Raw genomic sequence first — 18,514 nt, forward strand, 5'->3', positions numbered from 1 at the left:
TGAGTGATGAGTGATGAGTGGTGTTTAAATTTTTCACCATTTATTCCACAAAGCTTAAAGGTCCCATATTGTAAAAAAAAAAATAGATTTCCATGTCTTCTTTCACTATAAAGCAGATTGAGGTGTTATATAAAAAGTAAACAAACCACGTATGTTGTGATGTCACAACTATATATATACATATATATATATATATATATAGGTAGAAAGGTAGGTAAAAGTGCTGCTACAGTGCAGTTACACTCATTCCCCAGCTGCAATGACATACCCAGAAACCCCGAAACGATGACCAATCAGAGCAGCCACTAAAACGGAGCTTTTCACACAGAGTGAATACAGGTATTTTCAGACAGACAGTATAAGCAACATAACATTAAAGCATGTACACTTCTAGAAACCCAGACTACAACTATGAATATGTAAAATGAACATAATATGGGACCTTTAATAAGAACAAATTGAGGGTAGTTCTTTTGTAAACAAACAAGTTTTAATGTAATTTCTACTGTAGGAATCTAAGAGCCTCAAGAGAAATAATCCACCAAATAAACACAACCAATGCAAAAACAGCCATTTATTAAGTTGTTATCCAAGGAGAAATCAATCCAATCAATCATTGCACTATTTCTAACTCTGCCACTTTCTAAAGGAAAATGCAACAGTGTTTAGTTGACCTTTCATTTGAAGACCAGAGAGGGATAAACGAAAGAGAGGATCTTTTTTGTAGCCTATGATGGCATCATTTTTTGGCTCAGACAGAAAAGTGAGTATATCAACACCAGGAGTAAAGCTCATCTAAATGTAAATACAACTTCACTTTTCAGCAAACGTGACATCCCAATCAATTAAGTGACAACGATAGCTCCTTCCTCTGTACCAAATGCAATGTAAAGAGTGGTTTTCTTCAGTAGTAGTTTCATTGTGGACAAAAATAGTCATTATTACATACATTCATATGATTATTGTTTTGAACGACTAATTTGGTTGGGTGGGTGGGGGGGTTACAAGCCTCCATGTGCCAAATACAACCAGACAGGGTCAAATACTGTTGTGTAAAGTTGTGAATATTGGTCCATGAAGAATGCGGACTTGGAACTGCATAATCTCAAGGCAATACTTGTAAGCAGACAGATAATTCCTACATACTGTTAATCCTGAAGCCGTGAGGAAACCAGTTTATGTTCACAGATTGTAACACAATCTAAAATATATGTTTCGTAGGCTTTCGCTTATTTAGGTTGGAATAAAATCAGTCAAAATCACAGTCCATTAAAAGGCGCAGTAGACATAGCTTTCTTCAAATGATCCTTTTGACATGAGAAATCAGGAATGGACACACAACTCAAAAGGAATAATATAAAACATGCCTTGCAGCAACCAGTTTGGCAAGAAAGCATTGTCATACAGTATCATAAAAACCTCACAGTGAAAAGTTACAGTATGCCCCTTTAAAGATAAAGATCAGCATTCAGCTACGTGTTCTCACACCCATACACACACACACACACACACCCATACATACGGTTCTCACACACACTTATATAAAACGTATCATAACAGTTAAACAATCTTTCTTCAGTACCGGGATACTAATGCAACCGCTCTTCCTTCATTATATACTTCTTGTTTTTGGCTTGCACCTAAAATACATTGCAGGGAGCAAGTAATCAATTGTACATTTCAGTGAACCACAAACAACCTTGTGTCCAGACTGAGGCTAATCAGAGGCTAGAAGAAACAACAAAGGCCCTGATGAGAAACACAGAAGTTCAAACCAAGGTTATTGTGAGTGTTTTCTATCTGTGTAAGTGTAAGTGTACGTGTGTGTGTGTTTGTGTGTGTGTGTGTGTGTTCTCCTTCATCAATAAGTACACAACAAAAAAAGCGCTTGTCCCTATCAACGACAGTGACGTTACCGTGGCCTTTGCTGTCAAAAGATGAATAAATTACTTAATGTACTTTTGAACAGAATCATTAGTGTGTTTCATATCAAACATTTGTTCTTTGGTCATTTTCATCCTTCATGTTGTCCTTGCATATTTTCTTTAAAGTAACATAGTTTATTATATATATATATATATATATATATATATATATATATATATATATATATATATATATATATATATATATATATATATATATATATGTGTGTGTGTTTTGTACAAGGTCATCACAAAAATCCATCCGCACAAAAAAATAAATAACGACTCCAGATGAAATACTTGTACTATTGCTCATAAAAACAAGCATGGCCACTTCTGTCCTAAGGCAACTGGGCTTTGTGATCTCTCGAGCAGCTTGGGGAAAAGCCTTCAAACATGAACAACATCCTACATGTGTGCATCTGAGTACGTGACAACATACAGACAGTCTATGTTGGCCGTCTTTTGTCCCCAGTGTGTTTGCACCGTGCTCCGGTGCTTCTCGCCGAGCTGACCACTCAAGTCTCTCTGTAGTCTCTGTCTTGTTAGTGCAGTGGGAGTCAACCTGCGGTCAGCCAGCCTGTTAACTGCCCGGGGGACCGCTGGTGAGAAAGTAAGTGGTCATCTCTCCCTTCCCCTTCACCTTGACAACACCTCGATGGTCCAGCTGGTATCCGTTGTTGACCAGCACGTGGTATAAGTCTGTGGTCACCTAAGAGAGGACACAGACATTTGACACCCAGAATGTTAGACACTCAACCCTTCCCAAGAGAAACACTGTCAGCCCCAGTTACATATTGAATAATCTCCCTAAAGTCACTGTGATGAAGGACTGTTAGATGTAGATAGATAGATAAAAGATTTAAAAACTTGAGAAAAATCGATCTATTCTATCTTATATATCGATCTATCGATTTAAAAATATTAAAAGATTATTGGTTTACACGAGTGATTGTGTCGAAAGAGTATGTTCAAGTTTGACGTTGAAAGCATAACAGTCTTTTGGACTGTTCCTTTAATAAAACAAGATGGGCATTTTTATTTCTAACATTTCATAGGCTGAACAATGAAAAAAGAAATGAAACAATAATCAACAGATAAACTAAGGATGGAAATAATCATAAATTGCGGCCCTGCTATTAATGTACAGTGTAGAGTTTTATTTGCAGTAACTTAAATTGTTCAACAGATGGCAGCATTGCTATGATTTTAATCTTTGCAGCAGCCAATTTATGGATTTGGTTTGGGGGGTCTCACTCCAGCTCTTAGCTAGAGTGTTCTTCACACACTTCAAAACGAGTGTTAACATTAACTATATGTATATATATATATATATATATATATATATATATATATATATATATATATACATATATCATATATATATGTCCATTAATGAGAAGATAAAAAAAAATACCTAACTGAAACTGCTTCTCTGAGGATCATGCAATGGCTGTTCACAGTGGTTAAGATTTCTCTCTTTAAGAATAGAATAATGCAGCGAATTCAAAGAAACCTTCCTCCAGAAGGACATCAAAGCCCCATTTCTGCTCGAGAACAGCATGTCCGTTGCTGACAGGGTTTCTTGCTTAAGGGCACTTCTGCAGAGCAGATGTCTGAACCTACTGTAAACCCTTAAGCTGAAGGGCTGTGCACGGATTGTATCTGTGGTATCTGTGGTATCTGTGGAAGTGGTATCTGCTGTGATACTTTTATACAGAGTATAGGCAGATTCATTCCTCCAGTCCAGATACCACAAACGATACTTTCAAATAAACATGCCTTGGAGTGATGAACATCTTTCACTTTGAATGAAAGATGTCGCTAGTGTAGATTACGTATGAATAAACATAACTGACGCACTTTCATGTTGGAATGACCTATGACGGCATAATAATGACTAATTCCATGAGTTACTGAATTAGTTATCAGCAGTTGCGGTGGATTCACTTAGCAATAAATAAACCTGCAAAATGCTTTATGTGAACATACAAGTTGGTGAGGTTGTACTGAGAAGAGTTTGGGTGCAGTACCTGGATGCAGTCAGGTACTCCTGTGCTATCCATCCGGCTGGCCACATTGACTGTGTTCCCCCATATATCATACTGGGGTTTCCTGGCTCCAATCACCCCTGCTACCACTGGCCCCATGTTCAACCCTGAGAACAAATCCCCTGGCTCTGTTACATCATACTACTTACACCATATTAACTCAATTATTATGCTGTTTCTAATGAAGTAGATAACAGTAGTTCTCCTTTGACCGGGATATTTTTTTTTTTTTAAGCAAATGCCAAAGAAGATACATCAGATACTGTTTCAAGCCCAATCTCTACTTCCTTCCAGGCTTACCTATCTTCATCTGGAAGTTGTTGAAGGAGTGCTCGTTGATGTATTTCATCTGCTCCCTAAGCCTCATGGCGTAGTCAGCCAGAGCCAGGATGTGTGAACGGCCCTCTCTGTCATAGGTGGAGTCGTTGAGGCCAGATGCTGCCATGTAGGTGGAGCCGATGGTCTTGATTTTCTCCAGCTGACGGAACTTCTCCTCACTGATGATCTAGAGAGTAACACAAGTTTGTTAAAGTGGCAGAACGACACAGACGACTAGGAAAGGGTGATGTTAAGCAGCATAACAAATATATAACAGCCATATCTTACAAACCTTATCCAATAAATGTTTCCTACACTAGTTCAATTTGCATTCATCCTTCACATTTGTCATTCCCTTTCACCTCGTCAAAATCGGCGATGATCTCGTTGAGCAACCTGAGACACTCCACTCCCTCGTTGTTAGCCTCCAGCTCCACGTAAAACTCAGAAAAGTTGCTGATGGAGGCAAACATGACAGCGACGCACTCACACGACTGGTAGTACAACTCGTCATTCCGGCGCTCCCGCGCAAGAAAGTGGGCGGCGACGTCCTTGGGCAGGATGTTGTGGAGCAGGCGCCGGTTGTACGCCTGCAGCTCCTCCATCTCCTCCTTCTCTTCTGTGGCCTGAGGAGGGACGGGGAGAGGTGTGGTTGTTTAGTGTCATTGTAATGTGACTGAATTCCTGAAGTGGTCACAGGGGCTTCTTCTTTTTTTCATGAAAGATATTAGATAGATAAGATATGAAAGATACATGTCGTCAGAGCAGGAAAAGCACAGGTGTAAAGAACAAAAGAAATATGGCTAAATTTGATTGAAGAGCTTCATTTCCAGAATTCACTGTCACACTGTCATGACTTGAATAGCATTATTAAAGGTGAGGTTACCATGTCTGTTTTGATTATAAAAGCGGTTGAGGTGCTATATAAATACTGGGAAAGTATAACAAAATTAATAGAAATACAGAGCCCGTATTCAGAAACTGTGCCTTTGTATGTTACTCTGTTTTTGTTTTGTTTTGTTTTGTTATGCGACTTTGGGTCCAGAAAGCGCTATGTAAACAAAATGTAAACAAAATGCTACCGGCAGTAGCTCAGTCAATAGGTGACTTGGCTGGGAATCTTAGGGTCGCTGGTTCAAGTCCCTGTGTGGACCATATATGGAGCGTGGACTGGTGGCTGGAGAGGTGCCAGTTCATCTCCTGGGCACTGCTGAGGTGCTGTTGAGCAAGACACCGAACCCCCAACTGCTCGGGGCGCTGGTCACTGGCAGCCCCCTCGCTCTAACATCTCTCCTTAATTGCATGTATAGGTCCTGGTTGTGCATGTGTGTATTTCGGGCCTGTGTGTGTAACATGTATAATAATAAGAGTGTGGGATAAAAATAAAGTAATTATTATTGTTCTTCTTCTTATTATTATTATTATTATTAAATGAGCCGTTAGGACTTCCTTACAGTTGTGAAGTCACAGCTGTACAGTGCCGGTACAGCCATTCCTCTGCTGCGATGAAATGCAGAGAGAGCAGAGGTGGAAGACCCAGAAATGTCCCCGACCAATCAGAGACTGGGCTTCTTTGGGAGGGGGGCTTAAAGAGACAGGTGCTAAAACAATGTGTTTCAGACAGACGGTAAATACATATATATTTAGACAGACAGTATAAAAAATGCATTTTTTTATCATTGAAGGATGTAAATATGTTCTACAAGAAACCGAAAATACAAGAACGAACCTGAAAAAGAATATGTCTCCCATAATGTTATTACTAACCATGTGCTTTTCCTGATGACAAATCAAGATGTCTGCTGTAAAAAAGGCCTTTTGGTGAGATTAAATAATAGTAGCTTCAGTTTTGCTCTGCTATACACATGAAATGGTACCTGCAGCTTCCAGAGGAAGTCAAGGCGCGCAGTGGACTCCACCTGCTGGCCGTGCAAGTAGAGAGCCAGAACAAACACCATCAGGATTATAGGGGTCATGACCTTTAAGGGTACCTTGGTCACACTCTCCGTGCTGGGGAGGAACAGAGAAGTTGATATGAGTCACGGATGAGAGTAGATTGTACGCAATCCCAAAAACTTACGACAACTGAAAGCTACTCACCACTGTTCTGCAGTTTCATTGAAACCAGTCCTAGAAAAGATAAGAGAAAGTCATGTTTACAAAGCATTTTAGTCACTGAATTAATTAGGCAGCACAAAACAGAACAATACAACTTACTGTTGCAGGGAATCATTAACAGGTGATGTTTGCCTGAGGAAAAAAATGAGAACATATTAGAAAAAAAAAATAGGAATAGAGCCCAACTGGTACATGAAAAAGTAGGTCTTTTACAATCTAAACCTTGTCGTATTAAAGTAGGCCATGTCCAGCAGCAGGTCTGCGTTGTCAAACAGGGCCACCTGAGGCCACTCTACCAACAGGAGGAAAGTGAGCTGGATGAACAGCATCAGAACCAGCTTCCCTATGCTGCTGATGTGGAGGAACACGGAGCAGGCCAGCAGGGTCAGCAGTACACTGTAGCTGAAATACTGCAGCAGAGAGGAGACAGCAAGGGAAGAGGAGGAGGGGGGGAGAAAGGTTGGGTGAATATTCAAACATACTTTTTATACACACAGAAAAAATGCTCATAGGCCTTTGTATAGACACACAGGCAATACACACACATGCTAAAATGTTATGGGACTGACCTCTGGTAAATGGCAGGGCATGGCCTGGCTGGAACACCGAACGAAGCTGGGCTCCGCTGTCATGGACAGGTTGTGCAGCAGACAGAGATTCACTGATGTGCTCAGGTTCTTGGCCACACAGTCCTCCAGTTTCTCTCCGCTGCAGGTGAACTAGCAGGAAAGGACGACACGGTCTTTCATTTAACTGTCAACCAATAAAGGTAAACAGCAAAAGACAGACACACACACACACACACGCGCACACACACACACACACACACACGCACACGCACGCACACACACACACACGCACGCACGCACGCACGCACGCACGCACGCACGCACGCACGCACGCACGCACGCACGCACACACACACACACACACACACACACACACACGCACACACACACACACATAATGCCGAAAACAGAAAGCCACAATTCTAAAACACATCAATAATTATTATTTTTTGTTTTGTTTTTGGTGATGTCTAGTGAACAAACTATGTAAATAACAGCATTATTTAACTGACATCAATTAACTTCAATCTTTAAATTTTGCACCGTACTTTTGGTACTTGTGTCAGAAATCATTATCAATATTATTTTACAAATTTAGAATGTATCAAAACACAACAGTCAAAAAAAAAGCAGACTGATTAATGCACAGCAGTGTGGAAATAGAGAAATTGGCTGCTGAACTGAACATGCAAGCTACTGAATGAGTCCTTATGAAATCTAAATTGGCTGCCAAGATGTTAGAGCGTGACACTGAGCAACCAATCGCAGGCTGAAACAACCCTGCAGGCAGCCAATCTTAAAAGTGGAGCACAAGGCTACAGCTGCCTTACCACAGGGAAGCCTAATATCTTTACAGGATTTACAATGCAGAACAGGTACAGAACATACAAGCCATCATCTTTGCTAAACCAAATACCGTATGTACCATTGTTTAAAAAGCACATTTGATGTGGATGATAATCTCTCCACAAATGTTTTTGGCCATGACATTCTACATTTGGCATATATGCTGTAGTGGTGCTAGCATTACGTTTATGTTTTAATTCATGCATACACAGCTGTGCTAAATAGATCTATAAAACGTCAGAGTAGAAGAGAATGGAGACCTGTTGAGGCTGCTGCAGCGTTTATTGATGTATATGTGTATACTGTAAATATCGGTACGGATTCTACCTTTTTTTAATTTATTATTATTCAGTGGGTTTTTATTTTCTGTCATGTTAGGCATTCTTCATGTATTCTATATCATCATGTGTTTTTGTATTTTCATTTGAAATTTTCATAATATTATTATGAAGTGGGTTTTATTTTCCATCTTATTTTACGTTAATTATGGCATTTTCCCCAGGTTTTATGTTCATTCTGTCTATTTTCACTCATTGTAAAGCACTTTATACTTTATTTCTTGTATGAAAGGTGCAATACAAATAGTGTATTATTATTATTATCATTATTATTATTATTATCAATGTTGGTAAGCATGATTTTAAAAAGTTAATGGTTAAAAAAATATCTTATTTGTACTATTCCATCTGTCAAAGTGACAGATTATGATCTATTGCAGCTAAAAGCCCTAATTATAGAACCCCCCTTAGGCAAACAGGTATAATTTTAAATGCCAGCATGGTGCAGAATTTCTTCTAATCTCTTTAAATTTGACCTGTAACATCTGAGATGAAGTGCCTTGTGTAAGGACAAATGAACAGACAAATGGAAGATATGTATCCCATTTCCTGATTCCATGTATGATGGACAACTTAAAACAACACAATAGAGCGCTGCAGTCCCTACCATGTTAGCAAAGGAGGAAATGAAGAGGAGGAGGATGGTGAAGACGCCCACCAGTGTGCTGTTTGCACGAGACTGGACTATTTTCTTGGTTACAGTCTGCAAGACAGCTGGGAAGAGCTTGAATACAAACAGCAAGGAGAAGATCAGATAAGAGAGAGTTAATACCATTAGTGATGTTGGCTGAAGACATATGATAATAACTCTTATCTGAAGAAATCATATGAGTGGTGAAGGCCTTTGTTTCTCACTTTGATGCAGGAGTAGATGGCACAGATGAAGAGGATGTTAACGAGGATGATGAAGATGCTGATGCTAAGACCTGTCATAAGTGTTGTGCTGCGGAAGAGGAGAAAACCGGCTCATTAGGATGTATAACTCTCATTAACTCTTCATAAACTAATCAAGACCACATTTCCTGTTTACAATTCAGTATAACTGGGAAACAGGGAAAGGCAACATATCGGACTACTTACTTCGGGAAAATTATAATCTGAATGAAACAGATGCAACAGAAAACGAAGAGTGTGCAGGCCACATATCCACCGAAACGATCATCAACCTTTTTGGAGTACTGGAAACAGAAAAATAAATGAGCAAGGAGTTTGAATTTGATTTATTTGATGGAGAACTAGGATGTATTTCAAAAACCTTTTTCTCAAGCTCGACGGTCTGAAATGTGAGTAGGAACTTCTTGACGTGATCCTTCCTCAGCTGGTCGATGCTGCGCGCATCTATGGCCCGTCCAAGAAACTCATCCACCTCATCCTCAGGGTTCAGCGCCTCCTGAGCGCAGCGGCTATTAGGTAGATGGAACAATAGGTCACTGTGTGTGTTTGTATCTGTGTGTACGAGGGAGTTGGCCTCTGCTGTGACAGGAAGGATGACTCAGAGCTAATATGGTATTAGTAGTGGGTTGGATCGGACTTTATAAAACCAACAGTAGGCTCTCAAGTTAGAGCGCTACAGTGACAGTCTGCCAGCCATCCGCTAATAATGAATCCCACCTTCATAACAAAACACTGAAGCCAAAACACTCACTTGTCTTTGCTGGATGCTTCATCGATGCCCTGAGAAAAACAAAAACACAGCGTGAAAATGAGACCAAAAAGCAGAGAAAGTGTAGGAAAGAGAAAGGGAGAGATTATAGTACAGCATCAGTACAACTGCAGACATCTGCACAGCTAATCCCTGAGAGCCAGACTGATGTTTTAATTAATGCTCGGAGGCTTCAAATTACACCCTCTTTGCCCCAAGGGCTCAAACCCTCTGAGATGGAGAGGACAAAAGGAGGAGAGGGGGAAAATGTAGGAAAGACAAGGAAATGTGACTTATAGCATTAACAGAAGGAGGAAATAAGAGAGCAAAAAAAAAAGAAATATCTGCAGCTGACTCATCAGACTCAGCAGATAAGCTTCAGTAGTCAATGATGCACTAAGAATCCCTGGTTGCCCTGTTGTAACTGCTGTTTGTTTGACAGGAACAGATCAATACTTCTTCTCACATCCCCACTGTCTCATTTAGGCCTTACCATATATACAGTTCAGTTAACATTTGTCACCTTAAGGCACTCAAATTCATTCGTCTTTTTGCGCAGCCGCCTGGACAACTTCTAGTTGAAAATCTCTGAATTTCTTTAGAGAGACGCTGGTGTTGTCAGTGTCACTCCTTTGACAGAAAAGCGCATTTCTGGGGGCAGATTGGCCGGACATTGCTTGTTGCTGGGGAGTCTTGTGTTTTTATCACTGTATGCATTGTAGGCTTGTTGTTAGCTGTGATGTCAACCCTCTGTAGTGTTAAGTTAGCTACCTTGCTAACGTTAGTCGGCATAGAAACAAAATGCGCAAGCAGCACTTTGAAGTGCTCCCCAGCACCCTGCCAGCACGTCCTCTGCCAGAGAAAATCGCGTATAGAAGCAGACCATAAACCGAAAAAAATATTGTGGCCATAGTTCAGAAATTAGAGGAAGAGTTAAAGGGGAACTACACCTATTTTTGTTCATGTTTTAGTTCATACATGTTATTCCTAAAAATATAATTAAACATTAACAAACGCTCCCAAATCTAGAACCGGGAGGGCTAAAACTCAATTTTGTGATGTCATGAAGTATAATGCGTGGAACTGCTCCCTAGACAATGAATTGTGAAGGATGTTATGACACTGAGAGCGCCGACGACAATGTCTGAGTATATGGGTACATTCTCTGTTTCATGTTTCGTGACTGACAACACTACAATAGAAGGAAGCTCATTTGGATATAAAAAGTAAGAAAACAAAATCAGTCTCCCATTCATTGTCTATGGAGCAGCTCCAAACTTTATACCTGATGACATCACAGGTTTGAGACTTACTTCTCTTTGAGAGAGAATAGCTTGTGTTCACAAAAGTTGATTGAACCTTTCTATACCAGGTAAACAACATATAGGAATTCTTAATTTAGGTGGTGCTGCCCTTTAAAAAACGTAAAGGAGTTGTTTTATGTTGAGAAAAATGCTAAATAGAAGCTCATCTTCAACTCGCTTGGTATTTTGCACCGTTATCTAACAGAGAAGCTATTAGGAACATTATCATTACCTGCAAGAAATATCACAAAAAAGCTTGGTGTTACATTAGCAATAAACTCATAAAGTGCAGCTGAGGCTGATGAACATGTCTGTCTGTTCTATGCGAAAAAAAGGAAGTTAGCATGAAGTATATTGATAAAAGGTTGTAAATAATTCTATCCTAACATAAGGCCTCTGACCCTTGAATGACCATGTAAAACAAAAAAAACATTTACAGCCATACTAATAAACGATATTTATTATTTGACTTCAGAAAATGGTGGGGATGACACAGAAAATCAGCGTAGACCAGAAAAACGGGTGTGTGCTCCCTCGTGTATCTCACCATCTGCCTGAAGACTTTGGACTCCTTGGTTCTAGAGAAGGATCTGTCAGGCACCCAGCGTGGCATCAATCCCTCGGCCGAATTTGCACGTGCTCGCTGCATCTTGGCCATCATGGCTTTCTCCTCTTTCTGGAAGTGAAGAAACCCATCCAGAGTCAAGGCTTTGACAAACAAGGTCTTCTATTCCAGGTGACAAGCCATTATATTGTTTGTGTGAAATATGGCACTAGTGTGAATGTTCCGAAGAGGTCAACCAGCAGGTAATCAAGGACGTGTGTATTTGTGTGTGTGTGTGTGTGTGTGTGTGTGTGTGTGTGTGTGTGTGTGCGTGCGTGCGTGCGTGCGTGCGTGCGTGCGTGCATGCGTGTGTGTGTGTATGTGTGTGTGACTGTGAACTAACCCTCTTCTGACTGCAGCCCAGCACCAAGAAGGTTTCAATGTTGTTCTCCTTCACGTAAGCATTCCTCTCTCCTCCGAATCCCGGCTCTACCTCGTAGTCCTCGTTCAGATATTGTAGCGTGGCCTTGGTGATGTGGATACGCCTTCAAAAAACACACAAATACACAGTGTAAGAAACAAAACAGGCTGTGGGATACTGCATCAGTGCAGTAGCAGGTGGATTGGAGGGACTTACCCAGCCTTCCCCCCGGCTTCCATTTGGTTGGCGAGCGTCACGTCGTTGGACCAGACGTCAAACTGCCACTTGCGCAGGCCCAGCACCCCACAGTGAACGCGCCCACTGTGGATGCCTACCCGCATGTTCACATTTACGCCCGTCACCTCTCTCACCAGCCTGCAGATGCACACACAAACACACACACACGCACAAACACACACACAAACACACACACACACACGCACACACACACACGCATACCCACATACTATTGTCAAAAAAACACTGGTGTCACCTCCAGGTTCACAATGTCTCTTTCAGTACCTTGTGCAGCATAAACAAAGCAAGAACATTCAATGGAACAAAACTACATGACTGTATGGGTGTGTGTTGTCGTTTTGAGTGTGTAGATCTTTGTGTTTCTGTTGTTTAGCGTGCGTTTGACTCACGAGATGGCCTCAATCATGTCTACTCCCATCTCCACACAGCAGTGGGCGTGGTCAGCCCGGGGCTCAGGCAGCCCTGACACACAGTAGTAACAGTCCCCAAGGATTTTAATACGTAGGCAGTGGTTCTCCTGTACAGCAAGGACGAACACACACACCACACACACACACACACACACACACACACACACACACACACACACACACACACACACACACACACACACACACACACACACACACACACACACACACACACACACAGGTAAAATATTAGCCAATGCATTACAGCCAATACACAGTATGCTCATGTCAAATATAGAGCTTTTTATGTATAAATTAGATGACTCATCATTCTCAGCATAGTCTAAGTGATGCTTTACACAATGCTTAAGTAACCTCCCTCAATAATAACATCATGCTGGCTTTGTCAGACTGAAGGCTACAGATTATATAGTTACATAAGCAACAGTGGCTCAAAGTTCTGCTGTAAAAAAAAATGGCGGCAGCAGGTTGTCAGAGCTCACCGAGGCCAGCTTGTCGAAGCGAGCAAAAAGCTCATTCAGCGTCATGACCAGCTCCTGGGCCGTGCACTGAGAAGCCAGGCTGGTGAAGCCCTCGATGTCTGCGAACAGTATGCTGCAGGAGAGGTGATGGTGGTAGGTAGCAAGGGAGAGGGAGAAGGTCAAAACAGACAGAGAAGAAAAGAAAGACAAGGAAGACAGAGACTGAGATCAATCAATAAAGTATAGAGTTAGTTAACATCATCAAGCGCCTCCCTTATTTCTCACTGTCCAGCTGCCATGTGAGCAGGGGGGAGAGAGAGAAAGAGAGAGAGAGAGGCAGACATATTTTCAGATCTGGCTCTCATCATCTAAGCCAATGTAGTTCACCTACTCCAGCCCGTCCCTCTTAGAACACCACCCCGTCCCCCTGTCTGCATGCCTTTCATTGCCAACTTTTGATAGTAATGAAAGGCAAGGATAAACAACACCACAGTCTGAATTCCTGTTGAAGGCGACAGATGGCGCTGTTGGTCCCGTGAGGTCATCCACTCAGGGAGAGCTGGCCCTTAATTACAGCAGTCCAAAAGCCTGACTAGATATCCCACCCCGACCAAGGCTGTGAGCCATGAGGCAATATATTATATTTTAAGAGCCACACAAATTACATGCAAACATATTTTCTCACTGACCCCTAGTGTTATCTAATCATGCACTGGATGTTGTTTTTGGCATTCAGTTTGTTTGTTTTTTATCCAAGTTTCTGATGTCACTGAGAACAGTTTTCACCCACTTTCAATTGTTTGAACGACTTTCAATTGTAAAAATAGTTAATTGACAGAGAGATCTGTGGATTATACTGAGTGACCAGTAAATTGTTTCTGGAGAAAGATCTAGATTGTTACTAATTATGGGCAAATACAACCAAAACTTCCTGTATGGCTAGATATAACTAACTAACTTTTTTTCCTGTATTTTGTGTGAACTGAACCTTTCAAGGTCCCATATTGTAAAAAGGGATACCTTGTTTGGTTATAAACCAGGTTGTGTTGCTATATAAATAATGTGAAAGTATTAAAATGCTTAATCTACAGAGAAATTAAGCTATAGCATAAGTTCAGTTAGTTAAAGGTCAGTTAAGGGGGAGGTTATATATGGATGAGTCGCCCCTTGATTATTAATCTCCCTGTAGATTCCAAGGGCCCAATACTTTTGCTACTATCTCATGTAATCTGCATTAAATATTTATATTTCTACGTTCACTTGTCTCTCCTGATTGAAATGTCTGTATTCAGAAACTGTGCCTTTAAATGAGCCACCAGGACTTCTGTGAGAGATCAGGTTTTAAACTTGAATAACACCTTAGTAGAGCAGCCGGGGTTGCAACCGATTATTCCATTCAGTGCATCACCTGCACATATTCGGGTCACCTCTAACAGGAAATCACTGTGGCAACCTCGTTTCATTTTAACCTACCAACATCCCCACCACAACCTGAACAGTACCGGCTGGGCTTAACGGTAGGCTAATGAATGGAGAGTTTCAATCACCTGTTTAGTACTGAGTTATTCCCACTTGGGAGCAAAATCCAGTGGCGAGGGCTGAGACAGGGGGCCAACAAACTTGAGGTCCACCTCCTATCATTTGCTACAGAAAGCACAGCAGTGTGCCTAAGTCAATATCGTTACTGCAGCCGGTGCTGTCAGTGTCAATAAACAACAGCATGCATAATACATGCTGTCAGGGAAATAGCTGTTGGAGTGACTCTGTAACTGACACATCAGTCAGCAGAGTGAGGTCAAAGCCACTGGTGCGAGCTGTGATAGCAACGTAGACGAGCTCTCCGCATCTTCATGACTGTGTCTTAGTGTAGTTGGGTGGAAGTGTATATCTGTATTTACCTAACATTGTCGTGTTTTTGGATGTAGATCTTGTGGAACATCATATCTTCCTTCTTGGCATTGATATCAGCCTTCATCTCCATGGCAACGTGCCTTGGCAGCACTGATAGCAGAAGGCGCTCCTGAAAGAGAGAGAGAGAGAGAGAGAGAGATAGATAGAGAGAGAGAGAGAGAAATTAAAGAAAGAAAGAGAGAGAGAGACCATTCATTTCCATCAGTTTCTTCTGTTAAGAATGCTCAATGAGTCACCCTGCCTCGTTGGCATCTGCGTGGGAACGTGTTAGTCAAACAGAGAGGAGTGGAGATATGTGTTATACTTCAGAGCATATTGTTGACCTTAAAAAATGGAGACAAAAAAAATAGACTGGAAAATGGAGACAACCATGTGTTTTTTTGCATTTGTGTATGTCGTTTTCCTACAGGATGCTGGCATGACTGCCTCCCTCTCTTATTTGCATGAATATGCATGTGCATGTGTGTGTGTCTGTGTGTGTGTGTGTGTGTGCGCATACGTGTACCTGCTGCTGGTTTTCCCTCTGCAGGTGCAGTCTGGCCTGGATATATCCTCTCGTCTCCTGGAAGGCTTGTCTCTGGGAGACCTCAGCAGGGTAGTGGGTACAGATACCGATCATGTTAGTGCACATGAAGATCAACATGTTGGCACTGATCTGTAAGCACACACACACACACACACACACACACACACACACACACACACACACACACACACACACACACACACACACACACACACACACACACACACACACACACACACACACACACATGACAAAGAGCTAAATGCATGCACAGATAACATCACAGGACTACAATGAACTCTGCCTGACCTGGGTGAGGTCAATAAACGAAATTGATAACACTTTGTGTCATAGGATTTACTACAAGGAGAAAAATTCCTCAACCGTCTGAGGGGCCATTAGATGTGATCTGGTTAGAGATGATGAGCATGGCCTTGTGGTTACTCTGCAAGAGGACAGTCTCCTCACGTCACACTTAGCTCAAAGGGCTCAATGTGATGCATGACCAGGGGACACGTGTCTCTCCAGGTTTTGTTCTACTGGAGCCAAAAGTTGTTTTTCTTTTATATTGTGTTTATGCAAGCTATTTAAAAGGGAAAACGTGCAGATTTATTCGTCATGTAAAAATCAGAAATTTTTGTGTGCTAAAAACAGATGATATGGGTCAGTTTTTTTCTTGTCTAGGGCATTTTAAATTATATGAGAACATGAGTAACTCCTGTACAAGTGCACGGCACAATATCAATGAATCAATCAAACTTTATTTTTAAAGCACTAGCTGTAGACAGTAAAAGCAACAGAAAAAATATATATTTATAAAACAACAGTTGACTCTACTGCACGCAAGACAACAAAATATGAAAATGCAATCAAATAGATTTAAAAGCTATAATAAAATAGTAGTGAAACAGAGAGAAAAGAATGCTAGATTAGAGAACTAGATTAAAAAAAAGCCAAAACAGGGCTGCCCGGTGGCTCAGTGGTTAGAACAGGCGTCCCATTTACAGAGGAGGCTAAAAGTCATCACCGCAATGACCCAGGTTCGACTCCAATCTACTTTTTTTTACTGCATGCCCCCCCCCCCCCCCTCTCTCTTTCTCAATCTCCTGTTTCCTGTCAACCTCCAGCTATTCTATCTGAATAAAGTCATGAAAAGGCCAAAAAATGATCTTAAAAAATGATTGATTGTTCAATTTAAAGTACTGTTAAGCAGTGCAACTGACATTTTGGTATTTGAATGTACAGCTTTAGATAAAAGTGACAAACCGAAGCGGCCATTAATGTAACTTTCTTGTGTGTATAGTGCAGCGAGGAATGGCAGTTGAACAATGAGGCGCTAAGAATGCAGAGGAACAAACTGTTAAACAACATTATCTGTGGCTTAAGTAAATGAAGTTTAGATATAGTGTACAGTTAGCTTTGTGGGGGTTATCGACCTTAAAAATATTCCTCTGAACTGCTGCAGACGCTTACTGTGTGTCCTGTGTGCAAGTCTGTTAGTGATTTCTATTCTGCCTATAGTCCACAGCCAAGACTGAACATCAGGAACGGAGCCTTGAGCTCTGGATTTCCCCTGCGCTCAGAAACACACATGCATGTGTGCACACACACACGTCCTCTCAATGCTCAGAAACACACTCCGGCCTGGGAAAGTCACTTGACCCATGACCAGAGCACAGAGTGCTTCCTCTGAAGATGATATCGTCAATAATGAGAAAAAGACATGCAGGCAAAGCTCACACACACACACACACACACACACGAAAAGCTGAATTTCAATCAGTCTACATTACAACATTACGACTGAACTGGAGGACATGAAAAATCTCATCACCAGTACCAGCATTTCTGAGCCACAGCTGGTATGTCGCCAAACCAGTGTGTGTTTGTGTGCATGTTCTTATGTTGTGGAGGAGAGATGGAGAACTTTAGATAGAGGATGCTTATCGGAATAGGTGCATGCACTGCATATTTTCATGAATGTGTCTTTGAATATTAGGCAACTTACTGAACATCCACGCATTGATTAAAAAGAAAGTAGACTAAACAAACTTGCTGAGTGATGGCAGGCTTTGTGCCGTGGTCCAGAGACCAGGTTTGCACTGTATACACAAGAACTCGCCCTTTGTTGTCACAACAAGACAGAGACAATCTAACAACCTGTGCTTGAAACACTACACCATTACCACAGGACAGTGGCCGGCAAATTCCACTGTTTATTCGAAGAGAGTCGTTGGTAGTTTCCTATTCCATCTGAAAACAAATGGCCAAACTAGATTAGAAGCCCAGCAGTAAGCAAAAATAAACACACTGATGGTTTGCAGGTGCAGAAGCAAACATGCTTTTGATGTATTGGGTAAATACCGATTCCTGATGTAGCTGATGCAGGCAGAGAGCAGCAACATTATTCAAGAACTAACAACACAGCATCCAAAATGTATCTTCATTCTTTATTCCTGAAACATATCGATGCAGCCAGGGTCCTTTCAAACAGGTTTTTCAGGAAAGAAAAAGAAGCACTTTTTCCCCCTGAACTCCTTGATGCAGGATGACAGAGAATGGTTAATGCCAGCTGTCAGTCAACTTTCAAAGATTCAGATCAAAGCTGTCAAGAGGTGTGAGATGCGTCATCATCGGGCTGTTGAAGATCAGGTGTGAGGACCTACAAAGAATATCTGCTCTTGTTCTTTACATGACTGGCTGAGCAATTGTTCTCGAAGAGCAATGTTGAATTTGTGCCGCGCCGTCGCTCAATTAGCGATTAGCCTGTTGTGTTCATAAATCATTGACAGGCCAGGGCTTCCTGATAAGCCCTGCATTGTAATGTTATAGACCACCAATGGAGACCTGA

General features: G+C 41.4%; 1 protein-coding gene across 1 annotated transcript in view; it reads right to left on the minus strand.

Annotated features, from left to right (window-relative positions):
* Positions 1-2,217: 2,217 nt before the first annotated feature.
* LOC310951140 (adenylate cyclase type 6-like) overlaps positions 2,218-18,514 on the minus strand; it is a 34,851-nt gene continuing 18,554 nt past the window's right edge. The window contains exons 4-24 of the mRNA XM_083919256.1: positions 15,643-15,792; positions 15,125-15,246; positions 13,248-13,359; positions 12,724-12,851; positions 12,293-12,451; positions 12,059-12,200; positions 11,659-11,787; positions 9,811-9,839; positions 9,421-9,568; positions 9,246-9,343; positions 9,021-9,108; positions 8,773-8,889; positions 6,982-7,131; positions 6,635-6,822; positions 6,512-6,544; positions 6,395-6,424; positions 6,172-6,304; positions 4,657-4,920; positions 4,277-4,481; positions 3,959-4,083; positions 2,218-2,637 (exon numbers count right to left, since the gene is read on the minus strand). Coding sequence (XP_083775382.1) covers positions 2,509-2,637; positions 3,959-4,083; positions 4,277-4,481; positions 4,657-4,920; positions 6,172-6,304; positions 6,395-6,424; positions 6,512-6,544; positions 6,635-6,822; positions 6,982-7,131; positions 8,773-8,889; positions 9,021-9,108; positions 9,246-9,343; positions 9,421-9,568; positions 9,811-9,839; positions 11,659-11,787; positions 12,059-12,200; positions 12,293-12,451; positions 12,724-12,851; positions 13,248-13,359; positions 15,125-15,246; positions 15,643-15,792 — 2,679 coding nt within the window. The 3' untranslated portion in view covers positions 2,218-2,508. The remainder of the gene's footprint in view (positions 2,638-3,958; positions 4,084-4,276; positions 4,482-4,656; positions 4,921-6,171; positions 6,305-6,394; positions 6,425-6,511; positions 6,545-6,634; positions 6,823-6,981; positions 7,132-8,772; positions 8,890-9,020; positions 9,109-9,245; positions 9,344-9,420; positions 9,569-9,810; positions 9,840-11,658; positions 11,788-12,058; positions 12,201-12,292; positions 12,452-12,723; positions 12,852-13,247; positions 13,360-15,124; positions 15,247-15,642; positions 15,793-18,514) is intronic.

This window comes from Echiichthys vipera (assembly GCF_963691815.1).
Source record: "Echiichthys vipera genome assembly, chromosome: 9".
In the NCBI taxonomy this organism is placed as follows: domain Eukaryota; kingdom Metazoa; phylum Chordata; class Actinopteri; order Perciformes; family Trachinidae; genus Echiichthys; species Echiichthys vipera.